This window comes from Cetorhinus maximus, chromosome 2 (genome assembly GCF_964194155.1).
Source record: "Cetorhinus maximus chromosome 2, sCetMax3.hap1.1, whole genome shotgun sequence".
In the NCBI taxonomy this organism is placed as follows: Eukaryota; Metazoa; Chordata; class Chondrichthyes; order Lamniformes; family Cetorhinidae; genus Cetorhinus; species Cetorhinus maximus.
In genome coordinates this window covers 13,837,433-13,863,205 of record NC_135880.1, presented here as the reverse complement: position 1 = coordinate 13,863,205, position 25,773 = coordinate 13,837,433, and the positions used below count along the sequence as shown (strand labels likewise).

The following is a 25,773-nucleotide window of genomic DNA, read 5'->3' as shown; positions in this document are numbered from 1 at the left end:
TGATAGACTTAAGTATGAGCCAGATCTGCCAGTCATTCTACCACATGCTGTCTGGGAAATCTGATCTGGTTGCAGGTTAATAAGTCTGTGCCATTGCAGATACCCAGATTGCAAGCAGCGGGGCCTGAGACGAGCTGTGGTTGAAATTAATTTTCTGTTTTGCATCAAAGATTAATTAGTATTTATGTTGCTCCTAATGATGTATGCTGCTTTCTGGAGGGACAGCTAATCACTGGAGGGGACAAACCAGAAAACATGTAGTGCGAGACATTGGGTAAAAATCAGTTGATGCAGTTTGTGAGGAGGAATCTCTAAAGGGTTCTGATGTTTCTGCATTACATCGGGGGTGTGTTGCCATTCACGTCTCTATCTATTTTGTTAAATCCAGTTTACATTCTGCTTTTGTGCGAGTTCCCTTAGTTTTCTGTACGGTTGAGTGAGCATCGTCAATGGCCCAGGGACACCTCCTGTGAGCTCTGCAGCTGCTCGATTTAGAGTTGGTCTTCATCACGCAGAGGTTGGCAAGGTGCTATTTGCAGTAGGTATCTTTTTCTCCTGCGGCTGTATGCAAACTGAATTGCAAGTTCGTATCTTAGGGTACTGTGTACTGCAATGTATAACGTACTCATTTGTTAAACCACCTCATGGAATGGATCACAGACATCAGGATCTGAAATTTGTAGGACTCACTATAATGAATCTCTTTAAGCAATGGATTGTTGTCCACAGAAGCAAATATTTTTAGGAGGGAATTGAGCTCGGTGTTGAAAGGCTGCACCTACAAACAGCAAACTGTTTTGCATTTTAAAGGCCTCTATTCAAAAGTCTTTATTTTGCTCCGCCTTTCTTAAAAATTGATAACTGAAGCAGGGAAAGATTGATTCACAGATGCAGTCTAGTAATTTTCACATTGTCCGGTACAGAATAATGTGTTGCCGTTGCATCTTAAAATTGAATTAGCAAAAGCAGATGATGACCTAACATAATTAATATAAAATATTGGAATTAAAGACTGAACAGGTAGCAACTGTTTGAATGTGTCTTTTCTGAATAATCAGTGTCAGCCATTTTCAAATTCCTCCCTGTTTTTCTGCGTTGGTTCCATATGTGCCTCAGAATGGAGAACTATTTCCAAATGAAAAAGTGGGTACCCAGCTTATTTTGCCAGTCTTCCAACCCCCTGAATCATCTGTTTGTACAAGAGCATCAGAGATCAAAGCTGATTAGGAAAGTTTAAATTGAAAGTTACAAATGTTTCACATACTCAGTTAATTTTAGTTGTATCCTTAAAAAGAGTAAGCTGTCACGTGGCAGTGTTGAGATAGAAACATAGAAAATAAGAGCAGGAGTAGGCCATTCAGCCCTTCAAGCCTGCTCTGCCATTCATTATGATCATGGCTGATCATCCAACTCAATAGCCTGCTCCTGCTTTCTCCCCATATCCTTCGATCCCTTTCGCCCCAAGAGCTATATCTAACTCCTTCTTGAAAACATACAATGTTTTGGCCTCAACTACTTTCTGTGGTAGCGAATTCCACAGGCTCACCACTCTCTGGGTGAAGAAATTTCTCCTCATCTCAGTCCTAAACGGTCTACCCCTTATCCTCAGTCTGTGACCCCTGGTTCTGGACTCCCCCACCATCGGGAACATCCTTCCTGCCTCTACCCTGTCTAGTCCTGTTAGAATTTTATAGGTTTCTATGAGATTCCCTCCTCATTCTTCTGAATTACAGCGAATATAACCCTAACCGACTCAATCTCCCCATATATGTCAGTCCCGCCATCCCAGGAATCAGTCTGGTAAACCTTCGCTGCACTCCCTCTATGGCAAGAACATCCTTCCTCAGATAAGGAGACCAAAACTGCACACAATATCCCAGGTGTGGTCTCACCAAGGCCCTGTATAATTGCAGCAAGACATCCCTGCTCCTGTACTCGAATCCTCTGGCTATGAAGGCGAACATACCGTTTGCCTTTTTTAACGCCTGTGGCACCTTCATGCTTACCTTCAAGGACTGGTGTACGAGGACACCCAGGTCAGTTGCACATTCCCCTCTTGCAATTTACAGCTATTCAGATAATTTGCCTTCTTGTTTTTGCTACCAAAGTGAATAACCTCACGTTTACCCACATTATACTGCATCTTCCATGCATTTACTCACTCATTCAGCTTGTCCAAATCACACTGAAGCATCTCTGCATCCTCCTCACAGCTCACCCAGCTTTGTGTCATTTGCAAATTTGGAGATATTACATTTAGTTCCCTCATCTAAATCATTAATATATATTGTGAATAACTGGGGTCCCAGCACCGATCCCTGCGGTACCCCACTAGTCACTGCCTGCCATTCGGAAAAAGACCTGTTTATTCCTACCCTTTGTTTCCTGTCTGCCAACCAGTTTTCTATCCATCTCAAAACACTACCCCCAATCCCATGCGCTTTAATTTTACACGCTAATCTCTTATGTGGGGCTTTGTCGAAAGCCTTCTGAAAGTCCAAATAAACCACATCCACTGGCTCCCCCTCACCAACTCTACTAGTTACATCCTCGAAAAATTCCAGTAGATTTATCAAGCATGATTTCCCTTTTGTAAATCCATGCTGACTCTGTCCGATTCTGCCACTGTTTTCCACGTGCTCAGCTATTAAATCTTTTACAATGGACTCTAGAATTTTACCCACCACTGACGTCAAGCTGACTGGTCTATAATTCCCTGTTTTCTCTCTACCTCGCTTTTTAAATAGTGGGGTTACATTAGCTACCTTCCAATCTGTAGGAACTGTTCCAGAGTCTATAGAATCTTGGAAGATGACCAGCAATGCATCCACTATTTCTAGGGCCACTTCCTTAAGTACTTTGGGATGTAGATTATCAGGCCTTGGGGATTTATCGGCCTTGAATCCCATCAATTTCTCCAACACCATTTCCCTACTAATACTGATTTCTTTCAGTTCCTCCCTCTCACTAAACCCTGTGTTCCCCATCATTTATGGTATGTTATTTGTGTCCTCCTTTGTGAAGACAGAACCAAAGTATGTATTTAGTTGGTCAGCCATTTCTTTGTTCCCCATTATAAATTCCCCTGTTTCTGACTGTAAGGGATCTACATTTGGCTTCACCAATCTTTTTCTCTTCACATACCTATAGAAACTTTTACAGTCAGTTTTTATGTTCCCCTCAAGCTTACTCTCATACTTTACTTTCCCCTTCTGAATCAATCCCTTGGCCCTCCATTGCTGAATTCTAAAGTGCTCCCAGTCCTCAGGTCTGTTGTTTTTTTTAGTCAATTTATATACCTCTTCCTTGGTTCTAATACTATTTCTAATTTCCCTTGTAAGCCATGGTTTGGCCACCTTTCCTGTTTTACTTTTGCACCAGACAGAAATAAACAATTATTGCAGTTCACCCATGTGCTCTTTGAATGTTTGCCATTCCCTATCCACTGTCATCCCTTTAAGTAACGTTTCCCAATCCATCATAGCCAACTTGCGCCTCATACCATCGTAGTTTCCTTTATTAAGATTCAGGACCCTAGTCTCAGAATTGACTACGTCACTCTCCATCTTGATGAAGATATCATATTATGGTCGCTCATCCCCTAAGGGCCTTGCACAACTAGATTGCCAATTATTCCTTTCTCATTACACAATACCCAGTCTAGGATAGCCTGTTTTCTAGTTGGTTCCTCAATGTATTGGTCCAGAAAACATCCCATATACACTCCAGGAATTCCTCCTCTACAGTATTGTTACTAATTTTATTTTGCTCAATCTATATGCAGATTAAAGTCACTCATAATTACAGATGTTCCTTTATTGCATGCGTTTCTAATTTCTTGTTTAATGCCATTCCCAACATCACCACTACAGTTTGGGGGTCTATATACAACCTCCACTAACATTTTTTGCCCCTTAGTGTTTCTCAGCTCTATCCATACAGATTCCACATCGTCGGAGCTAATATCTTTCCTCACTATTGCGTTAATTTCCTCTTTAATCGGCAACGCAACTCCACCGCCTTTTCCTTTTTGCCTTATTTTGATCAAAAACTTAAACATTTGCCAAAATTGGTTTAACTATAAATAATATCAAAATGAAATATTATCTATCATAGTTCTGTGCACATCTCCTGCCATCATATGGTGGTATACAGTCAGGAGGGAGTGGACTTAAGAGTCCTCAACATTGACTCTGGACCCTTGAAGTCTCCCGGCAGCAGAGAAATGTGGGCAGGGGAACCTCCTGCCGATTACCATTTGCCACCCTCCCTCAACTGATGAATCAGTACTCTTCCATTTTTACCATTACTTGGAGTATGGAGGAATACTCTGCACTTGTCTAGATGAGCATAACTCAAAGATTGACACCCCATCCACCACCTTAAACATTCATACCAGCACACATTGGGAGCAGTGTGTAACATTTGCAAGATGCCCCGCAGTAACTTGCAGAGCCATTAACAGCATCTCCCAAAGCTGCAACCTCTACAGCCTTAAAGGTCAGGGGCCACAACGCATGTGAACACCAGCCACTTCCAAGCCACATATCCTCCAGACTTGGAAATAGATTGCCAGTCCTTCATCATTACTGGGTCAAAATCCTGGAACTCCCTGACTGACAGCACGGTAGGTCTACTTACACCAAAGGAACTGCAGGGGTTCAAAGTGGTGGCTCGTCACCCTCTTCTCTTGGGCAGTGGGGATGGGAAATAATTGCTGGCCTTGCCCACAGCCCTTGAATAATGGCATAAATAAAAAGGAGTAGGTTGTATGGCTCCTCAGGCCTGTTCCTCCATTCAGTAGAATCATAGCTAATCTACCTTGACTCTGCTCTCCCACCCTACCCCCATATCCCACGATTCTCATTTTGTTCAAAAATCTATTGAACTCAGTTTTGAGTAAACTCAAGAATTGAGTATCCACAGCTCTTTTGGGTGGAGAATTCCAAAGATTTACAACCCTTTGAGTGAAGAAATTTCTCGTTATCTCTTCAAATGGCTAAACCCTTATTTTGAGAGTATGACCCCAAGTTCTAGACTCCCTGGGCAAGGGAAACAGCCTTCTTTATCTTTCCTGTCAAGCTGATTTTACGGATTTCAATTCTGCTAAACTCCAGAGAATATTCTGCTCAATCTTTCTTCATGGGCCAAATGACCTTTTTCTGTGCAGTCACTGTAACAGTTATCCTGTAACACACACGTCATATATTTTGCAAGCATTAACATCTGCTATTGAGTGCTTTTTAAAAAAATTTGGCCCATTGGAAATAAAATGGAGGCTATGTTAGGCAGTGTGAGAGAGGAAAGCACCCCTGATCCACTGGTGCAGTGAATAAAGGGTTTTGGGTTTTCAATTTTTATCCATAAACACTTATGGTTCTGTAATACACTGAAGAGGAATAATACATTGGAATGTAGATAATTGCAGGTATCAAAAGAAAAGGTGTGTAGTATTCACTAAGGAGATGAAATACAAGGAGCTGACGAACTGAGATGAGGAGAAATTTCTTCACCCAGAGAGTGATGAGCCTGTGGAATTCGCTACCACAGAAAGTAGCTGAGGCCAAAACATTGTATGTTTTCAAGGAGGGGTTAGATATAGCTCTTGGGCGAAAGGGATCAAAGGATATGGGGAGAAAGTGGGAGCAGGCTATTGAGTTGGATGACCAGCCATGATCATAATGAATGGCAGAGCAGGCTTGAAGGGCCAAATGGCCTACTCCTGCTCCTATTTTCTATGTTTCTATGTTTCAAATAGCAAAATACATTGTTTAATGAGGTCGCTTCACAGGAAAGGATTTGTTCTGTAAAAACTGGTGGATACTGTGGCCTGAATTTTCAGCTTGGCAGGCAGGCGCGATCGGGGGCCCGGGAGCGGTCGGGAAACAGACCGCTGACCTCGATTTCACACTGGCTGGCCAATTAATTGCCAGCCAGCGTGAAGCATGCGCTGATATGATCAGCGCTGCCTGGGTTGGGGGTGGGAGGAGGGTGTGCATTGGGGTCAGCGCAGGCATGGGGAAGCGTGGAATGAAAACTCCCTGAAGACTCAAACATTGGAAACAGTCACCTGAACATATACAACATAAAAATTCTGTCCAAACATTTTTATTTGTTATTTGATGACGGAAACCTCATTCCGCCCTTGGATGAGGTTTCCTGAGAAATGCAAAGGTCGCCTGGTCGATTCGCCCGCCCGCCAACCGTAAGGTTGGACGGGCAGTGAAAAATCCCAATTAATTGCACCGTTAATGGGCTTAATAGCCTTCTTAATTGTGAGTGGGCATGCTTCCGAGTTTAGCATGCACCCACCAACTGAATTATTGTGTGAGTGCATGATGACGTCGGGATGCTTGCCCGATGTCATCGCACGCTATTTTACGCTCGAGCGTGTCAGGCACGTGCCTGCACACTGAGCGAAAAATTCTGCCCACTGGAAGGATAGTGGAGATTCCACTGTATTTGAAAGAGAGGATGTGGATGGTGATTTCACTTCCTTAGTAAAGTTGCGTGTACACCCACACTGTTATTCAACTTCTCATAGAATCATAGAATGGTCATAGCACAAAAGGAGGCCATTCAGCACGTCATGTCTGTGCCACCTCTTTGCAAGAGCACTTCACTTTGTCTCATCCCCCAGCCTTTTCCCCATAGCCCTGCAATTTTTTCCTCTTCAGATAATGATCCTAGTCTCTTTTGAAAACCACAGTTGAACCTGCCTCCACTCTTAGGCAATGCATTCCAGATCCTAACCACTTGCTGTGTAAGGAAGTTTCCCTGAGACTGGTTTACAATAGCACTGTTCAGATATGGATAGACATTCTGGCATATATATACTGTTTTATCCAATTTTTGAATCTATTTGGTTTCGCAGGACAACAGTTGTGGCAGCATGAGTGATCCAGAAGTCTGACTAATGATTCCGAGGTTGGGACTAAAGAATGTCAGTTCAAATCTAACAACCTGAGAATTTAATTTCAGTTTTAAAAAATCTGGATATAAAGAGCTGGCATCAGTAAAGCTAGCTATGAAGTTGTCAGATTGTCTTAAAATACCAGCTGGATTACCACTATGCCATTTACAAAGGAAATTTGCCATCCTTACCTGACCTGCCCTATTTGTGGCACATTAAGATAGTGGAGTCTTATCTGCACTCTGAACTAGAGGAACTAGGGATGGACTACAAAAGCTAGCCTTGCCAGCAATGCCCACATCCCATGAGAAAATATATTTAAAAATAATTGTGGCTTCAAAGAATTATCTACTTAAAACCTACCTCTTTGACCAAGCTTTTGGTCACCTGTCTTAATATGTTCTTATCTGGTTAGGTGTCATATTTTTTCTGATAACCTTCCTGTGAAGTGCCTTGGCATCGTTTACTCTGTCGAGGTCGATAAATGCACTTTGTTGTTGTAGTGAAGTTCACTGAATAAGTTGCATCTTTACGCAAGTAGCTCGTGGACCTTCTGTAATTTACATACCAGTTGAAAGTGTGTGAGAGGCATGTCAGTATGCTGCAAGTGTTAAATTCATCTGAGCTTTGTCCTGCCCTAAAAAGCGCAGAATGAATCTGCATTTCTTACAACCCAGTCATCATATTCTTTCAGATTTCAGCAGAAGCTTTTAACAGAAACAATTTTGAGCTCTTGGCTTGTGCGAGCGCTATACATGTGAGACAAGGGGTCATGTTTCTGAAATGGCTCATCAAAGATATATCATCAAGGTTATAAAGTGTTGTAATGTTATAGAATTGGATCTATTTTTATGCTCACTCATTTGGTCAGTGACCGATCAGCTTCTGCAACTTGCATGTTTCTAAAATAAAATAAATGAGTCCTTATTTTTTAACAATTGGATATAAATAATTATGAGCAAAGTCAGGATTTTTTTCAAAGATGCCTTGAATACTACTTTGTATGACTTATAAACCTTATAATGGGATGTCGAGTTTAGCTAACCATTCAATGGCCTCCTGAGGTGCCTCCCATGTCAGATATTTGTGGGCAGCTTGATATGATATGTTCCATGGTCTGAGACTCATGGCCAAATTGTGCTTTGGGTCCTTCTCATCTTCCATTTATTAAGGAGGTGGCAGACTTGTCTGTGTACTATGTGGATTTGGTTGAATACTTCAAGGGAGGTCAAAGCCTGGCCGCTCTACCTTTGGATCAATGGTGAAGTGTTGTAGCTTTACGTTGCACGTGTTCCACAATTCCATCCATCTGGATCGTGGGTTGATACCAGCTGCTTGAATTCCTAGTTGCCCTTAAGAATGTGACGGTGAGCTGTCACCTTAAATCTTTGCAATTCTTGCAAGGTATTCACACAGTGCTGTTAGGTAGCGAGTTCTCGGGTTTTGACCCAGCAGCTGTGAAGGAATGGCGATACGTTTCCAAATCAGGATTGTGTCTTGTTCATTCCAGCATTGAGCAGCCTCTTCATTTCAAATTTGATGTCCTCAGACTTGGTTGGTCACTTCTTTGTATGACAGTACACAAAATTAATCAATCAAAAACTTTGATTCAATGGCAAACAACTGCTTTTTTATATTGTAGAGTCTTGAGTTTAGCCTGCAGTTAATGCGTCGACATACTGTCACTGAGCAGTTGGATTTTTTTGTTACCTGGGTTGCCAGTGAATGGGAACTCCCACCTACCGATAGCCTACAGAGATCTTTTGCAGAGTTCCTTTGAAGTCTGGCCAAGAGTGATATACAAACTTGGGCTCAGTTCTGCAGATGTTGCAAGGCCGTTGACTTGTTGAGCAGTCTCCTGATTCTGCAGAAGTGCAGATGGGGAAATCCATAACCATGTCCAAGGGTTCATCCATTCTTAGAATGTTGCCTCACCTAGAGATGACTTTCCTTTTTTTTTAAGGTATCTATTTCACTATGCATTTACTGCTCATACTGTGAACAAATTAAATATTGGGAAGACCAAAGCCATTGTCTTCAGTTCTCCTTGCTCTTTGCTCCCTCGCAACTGACTCCATCACTCTCCATGGCAACTCTCCGAGGCTGAACCAGACTGTTTGCAACCTTGATGTAATATTTGACCTGAGGTGAACTTTCAACCGCAATTTCATGCCATCACTAAGACCATCCAATTCCATCTCCACAGCATTACCTGTCCGCACCCCTGTCTCAGCTTTTCTACAGCTTAAACCCTCATCCATGCCTTTGTTACCTCCAGACTTGACTATTCTAACACACCCGAGCCAGCCCTCCACACTCTACCCTTTGTAAGGTTGAGAGTCATCCATAACTTGGCTGCCATGTTCTAACCTTGCAGCAAGTGCTATTCTCCCATTATGTTATACTTGCTGATCTACAGTGGCTCCTTGTTAAACAGCCCCATAATCTTAAAATTCTCAAGTTTTTCAAATCTCTCGATGTCCTTGCCCCACTCTGTGTCTGTAAGCTCCTCTGGCTCTGCAATGCTCTGCGATATCGGCAGTCTTCTAATTCCGAACTCTTGAGCAACCCCGATTTTAATTGCTCCACCTTCAGCTCTCTAGGCCCTAAGGTCTGGAATTTCCTCCCTAAACCTCTTCGCCCTGGACATCTATTTCCTCCTTTAAGACATTCCTTAAAATCTACCTCTCTGACCAAGCTTTTGGTCATTTGCTCTAATAACTCCTTGGCTTGGGGTCATGTTTGGTTTTATGATGCCTCTGTGAAGCGCATGGTAAATTTTAATTACATTGAAGGCACAATGTGAATACAAGTGGTTGAAACGAAGGGTTGATAGAAATTTTAAATACAAATCCAGCAGGTAATTGAGCAATGGTCTCATTGTATTGTATCAGCTGTGAGTTAGGACAGAACTGTACTTGGATTGCATACCAACAATTGAATCATGAAGCACATGTAAGGTCATGTTCTCTCTCCTCTTAAACTGTCCCTTGCTGCATCACATTAAGTGTGCTGCTGAGGAAAGGGCAATGGCAACATGACATGCAAAAAAATTACCTAGTTCTCAGTGGCTGCCTGCTACAACTTTTGTGAGGTGAAGTGGAATACAAATTGCTTGACAGAAACTCATGGGTATTGTTAATGACCCTAATTCCTTAAAATAAATAGTTCAGCCATTCCACAAAGAAATTAGTGTCTGTGTTTTTCACATGAAACCCTTTTCAATCCCAGTGAAATTACATTATGCTAACATGAATGAGGAGCAGGGAAGCACATGGCAACCACAGATGTGGCCAGCATGGTCAGCCCTTTTAAAAGGCATTTCCTTGAGTGAAGACATTTCCAATTATTTCCAGTAATCCTTATAAGGAATCATTCAAGTCATCTCCTGGAGCAAAGAAGCGGGAGAACAATTTACCAAAGTTTTGCCTGTGTTGATTTATTTGCTGCTTTTGAGAGACAGCAAGTTTGGGGTCGGCGTTTGAGTGTTTGTGATAGACTGGATGCGTGTTATGGTACTATCTTGTCCTTTAAGCATATTTAATTTGTTAAGCTCACAGTGAGTGTTTCTGATTTTCTTTCCTACTTTTGTATCATCAGTGCCAGAAATGCAGTGTTTTTCCAGTAAGGTACAGCATGAGTCTGGATGTAGAGCAGAACTCCAATGCTCTGGACGCAAATGTGCCTTGCCTGCCATGTGAGATCAATGTTCCCGACTGTGCAAGCATATGTTTGCTCACACCAGCTGCTCACGAGTGAGAATGCTCGTTTGGCTTGAATTATTTGCAATATTTTGAGCCGTGTACTTGCATTCACCAGGAGCCAAGTTGGATGGATGATACATCTCGGCGGCCTCCTGAGCTCCTCAGCATCACAGATGCCAGTATTCAGTCAATTCGATTCACTGCACGTGATATCAAGAAATGGCTGAAGGCACTGAATTCTACAAAGGCTATGGGCTCTGACATTATTCCAGCAATGGTAGTGAATACTTGTGTTCCAGAACTAGCCGCATCTTTAGAGAAGTCGTTCTATGAGCTATAGCTACAACACTGGCATCTATCCGGCAACATGAAAAATTGCCCAAGTAAGTCCTGTCCACAAAGAGCAGGACATATCCAACCCAGCCAGTTACCACCTCGTCAGTCTACTCTTGATCATCAGCAAAGTGATGGAAGGTATCATCAACACTGCTATCAAGTGGCACTTAACTCAGCAATAACCTGTTCACTGATGCTCAGTTTGGGTTCCACCAGGGCCAATTGGCTCCTGACTTCATTATAGTCTTGGTCGAAACATGGATGAAAGAGATGAACTCAGGAGGTGAAGTGAGGTGCCCTTGACATCAAAGTAGAATTTGACTGAGCATGGCATCAAGGAATGCGAGCAAAACTAGAGTCAATAGGAATCAGGGGAAAACGCTCCACTGGTTGGACTCATACTTAGTACAAAAGAAGATGCTTGTTGAAGGTCAGTCATTTCTGTCGTGGGACATGGCTGCAGCTCTTCCTTAGGGTAGAGTCCTCAGCCCAACTACTTTCAGCTGTTTCATCAATGACCTTCCCTCCATCATAAGGTCAGAAGTGGGGATGTTCGCTGATGATTGCACAATGTTCAGCACCATTCATGACTCCTCAGATACTGAAGCAGTCCATATCCTTATACAGCAAGACCTGGACAACATTTAAACTTGAGCAGTAAGTGGCAAGTAACATTCGTGCCACACAAGTACCAAGCAATGACCATCTCCAACAGATAGAGAATTTAACCATCGCCCCATGGCATTCAATGACATCACCAGCGCTGAATCTCCCACTTTCAACATCCTTCAGATTACCATTGACCAGAAACTGACCAGCCATATAAATACTTTGGCTAAAAGAGCAAGTCAGAGGCTGAAAATTCTGTGGCGAGTAACTAAAGTTCTGATTCCTGAAAGCCTGTCCACCATTTACAAGGCAGAAGTCAGGAGTGTGATGGAATACTCTTCACTTACTTGGATGAGTGCAGCTCTGACAACACTCGATGTTTGACACCATCAAGGATAAAGCAGCCTACATGATTGGTTCTCCATTCACCTCTTTAAATATTTATTCCTCCTACCACCGACGCACAGTGGCAGCAGTGTGTACCATCTACAAGATGTGCTGCATCTGGGTCAAAATCCTGGAACTCTCTAATAGCACTGTTGGTGTACCTACACCACATGGACTGCAGCGGTTCAGGAAAGCAGCTCACCACAAACTTTTTGAGGGCATTTAGGGATGGGCAACAAATGCTGGCCTAGACGGTGATGCCCGCATCCTGTGAAAGAATAAGTTTTTAAAAACTAGTTTAAAACTCCTTTTGTTGGAACTGTATGAACAGTGGAGAATTAACTGGGTTACATTCAAATAGAAGTTAGAGTGTTTCAAGATTATTGCATAAACTCACTGTCACCTAGGCATCAGTGCATTCAACTCATCAATATTTAGTCAGCACACGAATTGTGTTTTGTGCCAAGTCAAGTGATTGCATTGATGCAATATTTGCTTTGGCGTGTCCTTTAATTTTCACCTGATGCTAGATTACTTTACATAGTGTTTAACTAGTAATATTAGTCCTGTAGACAACTCCCATGTATTTATATTTCACTCACTACTCTGACTTAACACTCCTATCTGGTGACATCAGTGTTGCCAGCTCAAAATCAAAAGCTGACGTGTGTAATTTGCTGCAGAGTCACATTCAGTTATGCACCATGATGGCTTTGTTAATGGGCGATCCCACAGTTTGATGGCACCAACTCAAGTGCAATTAAAAATTCTCGACAGAAACCTTCTTGAAAGAAAGGTGGATTTAAAAAAAATGTTATTGACTGCATATATATAAAGTTTTCTCACATGAGCAACAACTTAATGTGTGATTTTTACCTTGTTTTAAAATATTCTAGAATTTTAAGGGTACTAATTATAAATTATAATTATCAAGTTTTTAGACTGTAATTCTTACTTGCATGGGTTGGATATACAGGGTCAAAATGTTACTCCATCTTCCGAACGTGTTAAGAAACGTATTCTTTCTGTCGGCTATGCCTCAGTTAGGAACACTTGTCTCTGAATCAGAAGGTCATGGGTTTTAACACCATTCCAGAACCTTGAGCGCAGAATCTAGGTTACACTTCCGTGCAGCACTGAGGGAGTGCTGCACTGCCCGAGGTGCCATCTTTCAGATGAAACATTAAACCGAAGCCCCGTCTGCCCTCTAAGGTGCACATTAAAGATCCCTTGACACCATTTTGAAGAAGAGCAGGGGTGTTTGACCCTGCATCTCCTGACCAATGTTTATTCCTCAGCTGTCATCACTGAAACAGATTATCTGGTCATTACCACATTAATGTTTGTGGAAGCTTGCTTTGCATATATTGGCAGCCATGTTTCCTACTTCACAATAGTGGCTACACTTCAGAAAAGTAGCTCAATGGCAGAAAGTGCTTTAGGACACCCTGAAGTCATGGAAGACGCTATATAAGTGTAAATTGTTTTCTCATTCTCTTTTGGGGGATATAATTCCAACGATGCCGACAGCTGCCTGTGTAACTCACTCAAGTTGTCTTTCCTCAAATGTGAATGTAAACCACAATTGTCGGTAAACTATCGAAAAATGCTCAACAGGCCATTCAATGGCTCCTAAAAGCAAAATAATACTAGAGGTAAAATGCAAGTGTTTTTTTATTACTTATGGGATGTGAGCATTGCCAGCAAGGACAACATTATTGCTTATCCCTAATTGCCATTGAGAAGGTTGTGGTGAGCCTTCTTCTTGAAGCATTGCAGTTCAAGTGGTGTAGGTACACCCACAATGCTATTAGGAAGGGAGCTCCTCGATTTCGACCCAACAACAGTGAAGGAACGGGGATATTGGATGGCATATGACTTGGAAGGAAACTTGCATGCGCCTGTGCCCTTGTTCTTCTGAGTGGCAGAGGTCGTGGGTTTGGAAGGTGCTGTCAAACAACGCTGTTAGCATCTGAAAAGGGAACCAGGAGGATTAATATTTTGAGTGCCCTAGACGCTAACCAATCTTCCCTCTTTTCAAATGCTGGTAGGCATAGCAGTTTTTAGGGTAATTCTATATTACGTGAGATCTGTGCTGATGTGACTGTAGTCACAAGCATGGATTTCGTGAGACTGCGTATAAAACTGCCCGGTCTTGACAGGGAAAAGAAATTGCTGGGCCGTGGGGAAACAATGGATTGTACGGCTGGATTGGCATTTGAAAGAATCGGCTGTACTATTCGATTCTCTACGTTACCCAGATCAATTACAGTGAAGAAGTGTTTTTTGTGGGAGTTGGAGGCTGTCAGTCTTGCTGCATGTCAGCAGTTTTACATTTTACTTGTCATCCATTACACAGGAACCACATTTGGAAAACCCAGCTGCATTTTAAAATCACTTTCAGCATTTGCAGTGACACTTAATTTTTTCCAAAAAACCTTTGACCTTCATAAATTGCTGCAGTGTGCACCATTTTAAACATCAAGTTATGTACAGGGGTCAGTCAAATACACGCTTCAAGATGCATTAGAAATAATTTCCTTTGTTTTGAGGTGACTGCAAAAAAGAGTTACTCCAACATTTTGCAACTGGAACGAAAACTGATACTTTTATTTCAAGGGGGTAGTGATAAGTGTTACGGGTTCTAAGTTGTGACAAGCCTTTGCACTTTACAATACTGTACATCAAACATGAGTACATTTCAGCTGAAACAATAGAGGAAATAAAGCAGCAACATACTGTCCAATCAAACAGAAGTTGATTCCACCATTTGTATTCCACTGCTTTTTTATTGTTAATTGTCACTTTGAGCCTTATAACTCAACATTTAAGTGGAATGATGATAGCAAATAGTTGGGAACACTACCACCACCTGGAAGTTCCCCTCCAAGCCACTCACCATCCTGACTTGGAAATATATCGCTGTTCCTTCACTGTCGCTGGGTCAAAATCCTGGAACTCACTCCCTAACAATATTGTGGGTGTACCTATACTACATGTACTGCAGCGTTTCAAGAAGGCAGCTTACCACCACCTTCTCAAGGGCAATTAGGGATGGGCAATAAATACTGGGCCAGCCATCGAAGCCCACATTCCGTGAATGAATCAAAAAAAGGATGTCATTAAATCGGTGCTAATGATTTTGATAAAGTCTTTTTTTAAAAGTATGTCTTCCTGTCTGTTAATGCTAGCCTAATAATTGTCAGGCTGCAATGCTCAGTACTTAAAGGCATGGCAATGTTTTTATTTAGCAATGAAAATTAAAAATGGCTGATTGACAAAGCTCACCATTAGGAGTGGACCTGCAGTGAGAGATGAATACTAATAAACTGTAGTCTATGGCAACAGAGATCATGGGAGGTAATTTCCTGTTTTTATCTGGTTCATTCACTTCTGTTCCAGTTTATCATAGAATAATCAAATGGTTACAGCACAGAAGGCCACCATTCGGCCCATCATCTCTCTGCTGACCCTCTTAATGAACCGTTCACCTAGTGGCATTGCCGTGCCTTTTGTTTTCCCCAAAGCCCAGCCAATTTGCCTCCACCACACTCTCAAGCAGTGGATTCAAGAACCTAACCACCTGCTGCATGAAAATGTGTTTCCTCATATCGCCATTGCTTCTTTTGCCAATTACCTTAAATCTGTGCCCTCTGATTCTCGATCCTTTCAACAATAGGAACAGTTTATCCCTGTCTGCTCTGTGCAAACCCCTCATGGTTTTGAAAACCTCTACCAAATCTCCTCTCAAACTTCTCTTCTCCAAGGAAAATAGCTCCAACTACAAACATAAGAATTAGGAGCTGGAGAAGGCCATTCAGCCTCTCAAGCCTACTCCACCATTTGATAAGATCATTGCTGATCTGATTGCGGCCTCAACTCCACTTTCCTGCCTGCCTGCTATACCCTTTGACACCCTTGTCAATCAAGAATCTATCTAACTCAGCCTTAATAGTATTCAATGACCCTGCCTCCACTGCTCTCTGAGGAAGAGAATTCCACTGACCAACAACCCCCTGAGAGAAAAATATTCTCCTCATCTTCGTATTAAGTGGTATACCCCTTTTTTAAAAACTGCTTCCCCTAGTTTTAGTCTCTCCCACGAAGGGGAAATCCTCTCAGCACCCACCCTGTCAATTCCTCGCAGGACCTCATATGTTTCAATAAGATCATCTTGCATTCTTCTAAACTCCAATAGATGCAGGCCCAACTTATACAACCTTCCCTCTTAGGATAATCCCTTCATCCTAGGAGTCAGTCAATAGAACCTTCCCTGAACTGCTTCCAATGCTATTAAATCTTTTCTCAAGTAAGTAGATTTAAACTGTAAACAGTACTCCAGATGTGGTCTCACCAATCCCCTATACAATTGTAACAAAATCTCCCTACTTTTATATTCCTTTCCTCTTGCAGTAAATGACAACATTCATTTGCTTTCCAGTCATTTGATAGACCTGCATACTAACTTTTTGTGATTCATGTACCAAGACACCCAGATCCCTCTCTATTGCAGAGTTTTACATTCTTTCTCCATTTAAATAATATACCACTTTTCTATTCTTCCTGCCAAAGTGGATGAGTTCACATTTTTCCAGATTATTTTTTGCCCACTCACTTAAACGCCTTTGTAGACTCTTTATGTTCTCCTCACAATTTACTTTCTTCCTATCTTTGTGTCATCAGCAAATTTAGCAACCTACATTTGGTCCCTTCATCCAAATTATTGATATAGATTGCAGACCTGAGCACTGATCCCTGTGGCACTTCACTGGTTACAGCTTGCCAAACCGAAAATGACCACTTATCCCTACTCTCTGCTTCCTGTTAGCCATCCAATCCACTATCCATGATAATATGTTGCCCCCTACACCATGAGCTTTTACTTCGTGTAGTAAATGAAATCAGTCTTTTTGTGCATTTTGTTTAATCTTGTATATGTCCAGGACTTAATGAGCACTGATTTCCACTTATAAATACAGGATTAAAATAGAGCAAAGGTTTCCCTGACTGATGAATGAGATAAACCCATTGAGTGGCAATAGGACACTAAAATTGGCCTAAAGGCAACTAAGCCAAACCAGGTGTATGTGTGACTGAGGATAAAATGAGGACAGGATAGCAGTGCCTTCCATAGTCAAAGAAGTCTTGTTCACACCCCCTGTCTAGGCCCCTCATGAATAATGACTAATTTATAGAAGGACAGGATTACAAGCACCCTTGCACCAGAAATCAACGTTTTGAGTATAAAAGAAAACTTAAAAGGAATGTTTTTTTTTGGAGTGGGGAGGGGATGTGGGGAAGCACTGGATAATACTGCTGCTGAACTCATTCAAAGCTTATGGAGATGAAGTGGACACAGCTGCTGAAAGCTTTGGAGAACTAAAAATATCGTGTGCCACTGTCAGTAGACTGCACTGAAATTTAGCATTTCTCTGTCTTCAGATAACTTTTACCATGCAATGCAATGAGCACAAGCAGGAAAAAGCATCCATACAATTAGTTAGTTGTAAAGACTTCCGGAAAAACCTCTATTACTGCAGCCCAAATAGCTTTCTGTTTCCCAAGTATCCCTTTGTGATATGAAGCTTTTTGTGCTCTGCAGCTGCTCATATTGTTTGCCAGGTTGTCACTGTGCTTAACTGCAGGATTCCTGCAGAGTATTTCCTAGTGGTTTCCGACATCAGTATAATAGCCCCCATAAAATGAGACTATGGCTGTTTTCAGGTGCTGGCAAAAAATGTTGCCAAAAGGCATTTCATGGAAATTCTCTCTCCCTTTCTTCAGGTACCATGCCCTAAGAGGGTGTTGGTGACTATGGACCTCCATGTTAATCTTGCTCTGGAGGCGGTGGTACATTCATCCAATTTGGGAGGCTCTTTAGAAAGATCGTTCTTCATCTACCTCGATCTCTTTTACCATCGACCTTTCCGATCAGCATTAGCCTTTCTAAATCATGAATTCTTATTGTGTGCGCAAGAAATTCCAACTGACTCTTCCTGATCTTGGTCAGCAGATGTCTTTTGGTCTCAGATTTTACTCGCACCTCTTTATTGGTAGTGTAACTTGTCCAAAATATCTTCATTATTCACCTCAAAAACCATAATGTTGCAGCCTCAATTCTTCTCTGCATTGCTTCACTGATCAGCCAACACTCCTTCCATATGTTAAAATTGGTCAGATGTAGCATTCTGGGGTTCTCACCTTTGTTTTCATGGAAATTATTACTGCTAAAACAAGTACTTGATCTCAATATTGCGCAATGCCACTTAAACCTGTCCATTTCAACATACAAAGAGAAGTATAGGGAGTGAATTCCAGAGCTTGTGGCTTAGCCAGCATGGTTGTCAGTGGAAGTTAAACAGTTAATATGGTTGCTGGGCCATCAGCAAGTGCTAAAAATTATCCACCCAACAAGATAATGGCGTCAAAAACAATTGTATTCCTCACAAGACAACTGGATACCATGAAGCAAAGTTCCATATACTAGAGACACTTTTCAATTCTCAGTCATCTAAATTGATGAACTTCAGTGATCTGAATGGGTTTTTTGTGTCTTTATGTTCCTTTGAATACTATACCATGCCAGCCCAGGGCAATTAAAATACTTTTATCTTGTACCTTGCCTGGGAAATTTTATTGAAGGCAGGTGCTCATGATGGCCCAGTAATTAAATGATCCATGGTAGCCACGTAGTGATTTTGTTATTTCAATTGCCAGGAACTATTAACACTTTCCTGGCATAAGCGCTGCACTTACTCAGAACTCATGATGTATGATGTTCGTATGGACATGAGATGTGAGAAGTCATGCAACATTTAGATCCCAGAAATTTGCAAACTTCTCCATTACAGTAAGAGAGAAGTTTTAACAGGGGATGTGGGTGCTGGAATATGGAGGTCTGAGGAATCAGAGGCTGGTGGGGCTTTGGGGGGAGATTGTATGGATTGAGGGGTGGGGAGGTGGGTGGGGGAGAGGGAAGGTGTTTGATCACAGGGGCTTGGTGAGGCAGATATGCTGGATCCAGCAGTCCTTGCCTCTCTTTAGCTGCCCAGATTCCCAAGGCTTCGGAAATCTGGACAACCAAAGTCAAATTTGAAATGTTGTGTAAACGAGAGACTTCCAGCCTTGCTATCATATTTAAATTACCAATCTTGCCCCCACTGTTTCTATTTCCCAGCCTCATAAAACAGATTTGTGGTTTTATTCACCAATCAACTTGTGGCTTGTGAAAACCTTTTGGTTGCAAGTGAGTTTTTTTTCACTGTCTGCACCCCAGCCCCTTTGCACACAAGCAATTTCAGTATAAAGGCAGTGGCTTGCTCTCCTCACTTAGCTACCTGTAGGCAAGGTTTCTCCTTAAACAAACCTGCATTTATGGCCATTAAAATGGAACACTCTGACTTGAGCTCCCTTTTTTTGGTCCACTTTAGTGACTGTTGCTGAGCAGCTGTTGATGTCCCATTTCTATGGACATTGGCAATTTAAAAAAAAAATCCAAAGAAATCTTCTGTTTCATGAATATCAATGTATTTTTGCACAACTAGTTACAATTGGCAGTTCATATTTGGGAGGCATTCGTCACCAACACACAGGCTTCAGATGTTCTGATTTATGCAGATCAAACTGGGCTGCATATTTCAATTTGCTTCCAGCTATTCATTTTTTTTTTTGCATTACCAATTCATTGTGTTTCCCAGTTATAAATCATGCTGACATGCACATGTCTCAGCTGCCTCAGATGGAGGGCCGTGAAATGAAATACAGCAATGTGAAAGCATTGGTTTCCAAACAGAAGTTGTCAGTTGCAATAAAGAAGGTGTGTAGAATGAAACAGAAGATAAACTGTTATCACAACTAAATGTCTGCTATCATCCACGTTTTGTATATTTTCATTTTCATCCGATGCAATAAAGCTCAAACTTCTTTGAAAAATTCAAGCATTTGAAAAGTTGATAAACTAGGGTTAAACTACGAAGGGAGATTATCGAGGGTTGTATTCTCTGGAATTTAGATAACAGCGGATTTGAGGGCAGTTGGAAAGAAACTATTTCCACTGGCTGTGGGGGGCGGTCTCAGACTAGGGCATAAGCCAGGTCTTTCAGGAGTGAAGTTAGGAAACACAAAGCATTGTAGAAATTTGCAAAACTATGCTGCAAGTGGTAATTGATGCTAGATTAATTGTCAGTTTTAAAACTGAGATTGATAGATTTTTGTTAGCCAAGGGTATTTTCGTACATGGTGATCTCACTGAGGGGCTAAATGGCCAACTCCAGTTCCTATGTTCCTAACTGTCATGGCTGCTCTGCGAAAAGGTGGTTTACTCTATTTACAAGGCATTAAAGCTAATCTAGTGTCCCAGGTTGAAGTATTTGTCATGTTTCACTGAGTTTGGAGGGGAGGGGCAGGGTAGGGTGGATGTGGGAAGCCTTCAAAATTTAGCATCCACATATAAAGTAAGAATAGGTAACTGAAATGTTTATCAGAGATTCTGATAACAAAATGTACATTCCCACATCAAGTGACTTGCCCTTGTACAACCCGACCTATATACAAAGAGGAAGGCAAGAAAAGGCGCATGAATGCTCACCCTATCCCTTGGGCAGTTAGCCTCAATCTCCACCCACTGAATTATGAGTAATGCAAACTCCTGGGAAAGTTAAGATTTAAAAATGAAGTCCATGATTAATGTTTCAAGGGGAAAATCTGTAAATTTCTTCCAGACTTCCTGAGGCAATCAGGGGTGCCCCAGACGACCATGATTATCCGTCACTGCATGTACTTAACTAACCTCCCTGCCACCCATCTTATCCTTGGGCACATTGGATGGCAGTGTTTGAAATACCATATTCAGCAATCAAGCCAGTCCCAAAGGTCACAGAGTTCTGACCCTACTTCCTGTCTCATTGCATCATTGCCTCGACCTGCCAAAAGATTATTCATGATCCACTTCAAATTAATAATACACTCAATGTTTGAAGGTTGTTTGCTGCAAGGCATTGAATTATTTCATTATCCATTATTAAGAGATCCTTCTATGCTGTAGTCTGTTCTTTATTTCAGTGTCAACTAGGACTGTATGAAAATTATGGGAATGCAATGTAACATTTCTAACAGATATACAAATACAGGATTCTACCTACATCAGCAATTTCCAGACTTGTCACTGAATTTTATATTAGACTTGTAAAGTTCGCTCATTTCATAGTGTACAATGTCTGGTAAATTTTGGATCTCATACAAAGATTTTAGTGTGCTTCACGAGAAGGACATAGTTTGAAGACCCAGATTTCAGAATTTGGAGAGTGTTATTATTGGTGATGGACTGAGTGATACAATGAGCTAGGGCTATGTCTCTTTGCTTCTCTTGAGAGTTGCATTTGAGTGTAGCCCAAGTCAATCAGATGGCAGCTCAGTGTGAGAATCTCAAGTGAGGTAAGTTTGAGAAGCCTTGTCCTAGTTTATAAAATGTACTGATCAACATCATGGAACAGTCTGTTGGTCAGGGGGAGATGGTGGTGTAGTGGTATTGTCATTGGACTAACTTAGAGGTCCAGGCTAATGCTCTGGTGACGAGGGTTCAAACCCCAGCATGGCAGCTGGTGGAATTTAAATTCAATGAATCAATTAATAACCTGCCATCCTTACCTGTTCTGGCCTAAATGTGACTCCAGGTCCCCGCAATGTGGTTGACTCTTAACTGCCCTCTGAAATGGCCTAGCCAGCCACTCAACTCAAGGGCAATTAGAGATGGCTAACAAATGCTGGCCCTGCCAGAGATATCCATATCCCATGAAAGAATAAAGGAAAAAAAAAACAGACAGATGACTGATATAGAAAAATAGAAAAGTTCAGAATGATGTAATATGAAAGATTTGCACAAGTTGGGACTGAGGTATGCTGTTGGAACAGATTAAAAGCCCCAACAGGCGTAACTGATGCCAATACAGGATACCCAAGATGTAAGAAAGAATATGTCTTTCACAAACATAGGAAATCCCAAAGTGCTTTACAGCCAATGAAGCACTTTTTGAATCGTAGGCACTGTTATAATGTCTCATTCCCTCGCATTGATAGGTGCAAATTTAGGGGGAAAAAAATCACCAAGGACAGATGTTTGACGTGAGAAAATTTGCAGGTTCACCTTCAAAATGGTACTTCTGTCTCCGTGAGAATTAAGTATGAACTGTTACATAATTTATGGTGATGGGGAATTAAATTTGATAAAATTGTACTTGTATTGTGTTGCAGGGTATACCTCAATTACCATGTGCCAAAGCATTGTATAACTATGAAGGAAAAGATCCCAGTGATCTCAAGTTCAACAAGGGTGACATCATTATCCTGCGACGACAAGTGGATGAAAATTGGTACCAAGGGGAAGTCAATGGTGTCCATGGTTTTTTCCCCACCAACTTTGTTCAGATTATTAAACCTTTACCTCAGCCTCCGCCACAGTGCAAAGCACTTTATGACTTTGAAGTGAAAGATAAGGAAGCGGATAAAGACTGCTTGCCGTTTTCAAAGGTGAGGGCTTCCCTTTTTATTCATTCATGGAGTGCAAGTGTTACTGGCAAGGCTGGCATTTATTGCCCATCCATAACTGCCCCTGAGAAGATGGTGGTGCACTTTTTCTACTTAGCTTAATTTTGGGACTGTTTAAATGGTATCACTCCTTGCCTAAGCTATTCCACGATCTATCACAATGCAACTTTCAAAATGTTTGAGGAGTGGTTTTCCTTTGGTAGTCATAAAATACCAGATTCCTGCCCTGTGCATTTTGTGAGAAACTTTGTGTTCTTTGTACTATTTGCACCAAACTGTAAAATCTAAGGGTTGTTTCAGTAATGCAGACTTGCCTGTGCTATAATACGGATCAGGAAAGGATTTTGTAATGTCAGATCAGTGCCAACTCTTCTGGTTTTGTTTTATTATAAACCTCTCAGAGTGATGACACATCCCATTTCACATGAGGATTCATTAAAATCAGCAATTGGTCTGTAACCAAAATCACCTTCCACTTACCAAAATGCAGTTAATTATTGGACGTACAGCTGCCAAACCCTAGCTCTCTCTACTGAGATAGACTTTGTTTACTTTGTTAAATAGGATAATTGGTTTCTCAGGTAACTCGTTTATATTTCACTTCAGGATGATATCTTGATAGTGATACGGCGAGTGGATGAAAACTGGGCTGAAGGAATGTTGGGAGACAAGATAGGAATATTCCCAATTTCGTACGTTGAGGTAAGTAATTACTTTCAGTAGGTGGGATGTATACGTATCTATCTGATGAAAGGTCATCGACCTGAAACGTTAACTCTGTTTCTCTCCACAGATGCTGCCTGACCTGAATATTTTCAGCATTTTCTGTTTTTATTTCAGAGTTGCGGCATCTGCAGTATTTTGCTTTTGTATATGTGCAAATGTTCTGTTAACACTGTATTTTCAATAAGTTTTTTATTGTAAAGGATGGTGGATTTGGAAAGGTCACTGACACACTTGTGATATGCGGTTCACCCAAGTTTCCTAGTGAAAGTACCACTTAGTGTTGCTATGTAGAATATATATTGCAGGGAAGTCTTGTATATGTTATACAGTACAGTGGAGAACAGTTTTACAACTACATTGTAACTTCTCCAGTGCAGAAATCTAATGTCGAAAATACCAGTTGTCCAGAAATATTTTGAGTAGAATCATCTGTTCCCTTAACATCATCTGCATCATTTGAATACAGTACTTTGGGAGCAGAAACATGGAAGATACAGTATTTGGATAAGAAAACATTTTTATTATTGCTTTATAATGTTTTAATCACCGTTTTATGTTTCAAGTAAATATTTATGTCTATGGTGTTTTCTGGTTCTCACAATTGTTAGGCATTCTAACGTCATTCTATAATCCAGAAATCCAAATTCCACAAATGGCTTGGTCCCAAGCATTCTGGATTGGAGAGGTTACAGTGTATTTGCAATCAATGCAATCGTGTTATTACAACAGAAGATGGAAATGTCCAGTCAGGGGTTAATACAGTTCATGTGGGACAGTTGAGTTGAGCTTGTGGTCATGTTTTTTGTGCTGTTAAGATATTGGTGTATGATTTTATTCATATTATTCCTGTGTGTCTGGACCACCATCACGACAACAGTAGAAGTAGGGCAGGCAGTGTTTATTAAATTCAATTTTATTCACTATTGTACAGTGCTTAATAACCTCTCTCTTTTAGGTCATTAAAACATTGTTTTATATATTTCTATATATAACCAAATGCACCTCCAAATGTGAATTATTTAGCATCGTGGGCTTTTGACAATTGAATTGGGCAACGATTCCTGTTGTCCATATGTTTATGTAATGATTCACCTTTGATCTTTGAGCTACGGTCCTCTGTAGCTCTCATTACAAATCACTTATTTTTGCTGCTATGCCTTCAAAAACCTCCTTTAATTGCTATTGTGAGTATCACTCTCATCTCTGAGTCACAATTCAAGTCCTATTATGAATTTGAGCACTTGAATGTTTTATTGTTGGAGGTGTTGTTTTTCAACAGTCAGCCTTGGCTTATGGTAGTGCTCTTGCCTCTGAGTCAGAAAGTTATAGGTTCGTGTCTCATTCCAGAGACTTTAGCACAAAAGCTGGTAATGCTCCATGGTGACACTGAAGAAGGGCTGCACTGCCCCCGGTACAGTCTTCTGAATAAGAAATTAAACCAAGGTCACGTCTGCTCTCTCAGGTGATCAGAAAAGATCCATGGTACTATTTTAATGTGAGACGTGGACTTTTCTCTGGTGTCTTGACCAGCATCACATAAAAAAAAATCTGGTCATTATCACATTGTTGTTTGTGGGAGCTTATATCATAAGGTCATGAGAAAAAGGTGTAGAAGGAGGCCATTTGGCCCATCAAGCCTGCTCCATCATTCTTTCATGGGCTCTGGGCCTCGCTGACAAGGCCAGCATTTGTTGCCCATCCCTAATTGCCCTTGCACTAAGTGGCCATTTCAGAGGGCAGTTAAGAGTCAACCACATTGCTCTGGATCTGGAGTCACATGTAGGCCAGACCAGGCAAGGATAGCAGATTTCCTTCCCTAAAGGACATTAGTGAACCAGGTGGGTTTTTACAATAATTGATAGTTTAATTGTGCCATTACTGAGGCTAGCTTTCAATTTCATATATTTTTATTTATCAGTTGAATTTATTAATTGAACTCAGATTCCACCAGCTGCCGTGGTGGGATTTGAAGAGGTGACCCAGGGCCTTTGGATCACTAGCCCAGTGACGTTACCACAATGCCACCATCTCCTCCAGATTTGATATGATCATGGCTGATTTGATTTTGGCCTTAACTCTACCAGGGACCTGTCCTCTGCAGGCAAAAGGAACATGTCCAGGCAATGTGCCTTTTTTGAATGAAACAAAAGAGTGCGGGACAATGGTTCCCAGGTGCATTCTCCATGGCAGCACCTTGACCAATCAGAGTCCCAATCAGCACCCTTTTCTTGTGTAGTATAAATTGTTGCTCCCTTTGAAGTTTGGCATTCTTGCACCTGTCCTGATGAGTGCAAGACCAAAGGCTTTGACACCAAGTCTCTTTTTTCAGCAATACTCAAGTTCTGTACTACCAAGCGACTAATTATGTATTTCCCACTGCTAATTTATGCTCCAGCCAGTAAACTCATTCTGCATATTATTTCACAGTCCTTACTGTTAATTTGGTTTTAGAACACTGAATAGTGCTAATCAAATTCTATAATCATCATGCTGTGCAAAGCTGCAAACATGCTAATAGCACCAACCTCCAGTTTGTTCAGAGTGATGTTTTTAGTG

At 41.3% G+C, this 25,773-nt stretch overlaps 1 protein-coding gene across 3 annotated transcripts in view; it reads left to right on the top strand.

Moving 5' to 3' along the window:
• The window catches only part of sh3rf1 (SH3 domain containing ring finger 1), a 193,557-nt gene that overhangs the window by 97,061 nt on the left and 70,723 nt on the right, over nt 1-25,773 (top strand). For all 3 annotated transcript variants that reach the window (XM_078561317.1, XM_078561326.1, XM_078561308.1), the window contains exons 3-4: nt 22,198-22,473; nt 23,098-23,193. In XM_078561317.1, coding sequence (XP_078417443.1) covers nt 22,198-22,473; nt 23,098-23,193 — 372 coding nt within the window. The remainder of the gene's footprint in view (nt 1-22,197; nt 22,474-23,097; nt 23,194-25,773) is intronic.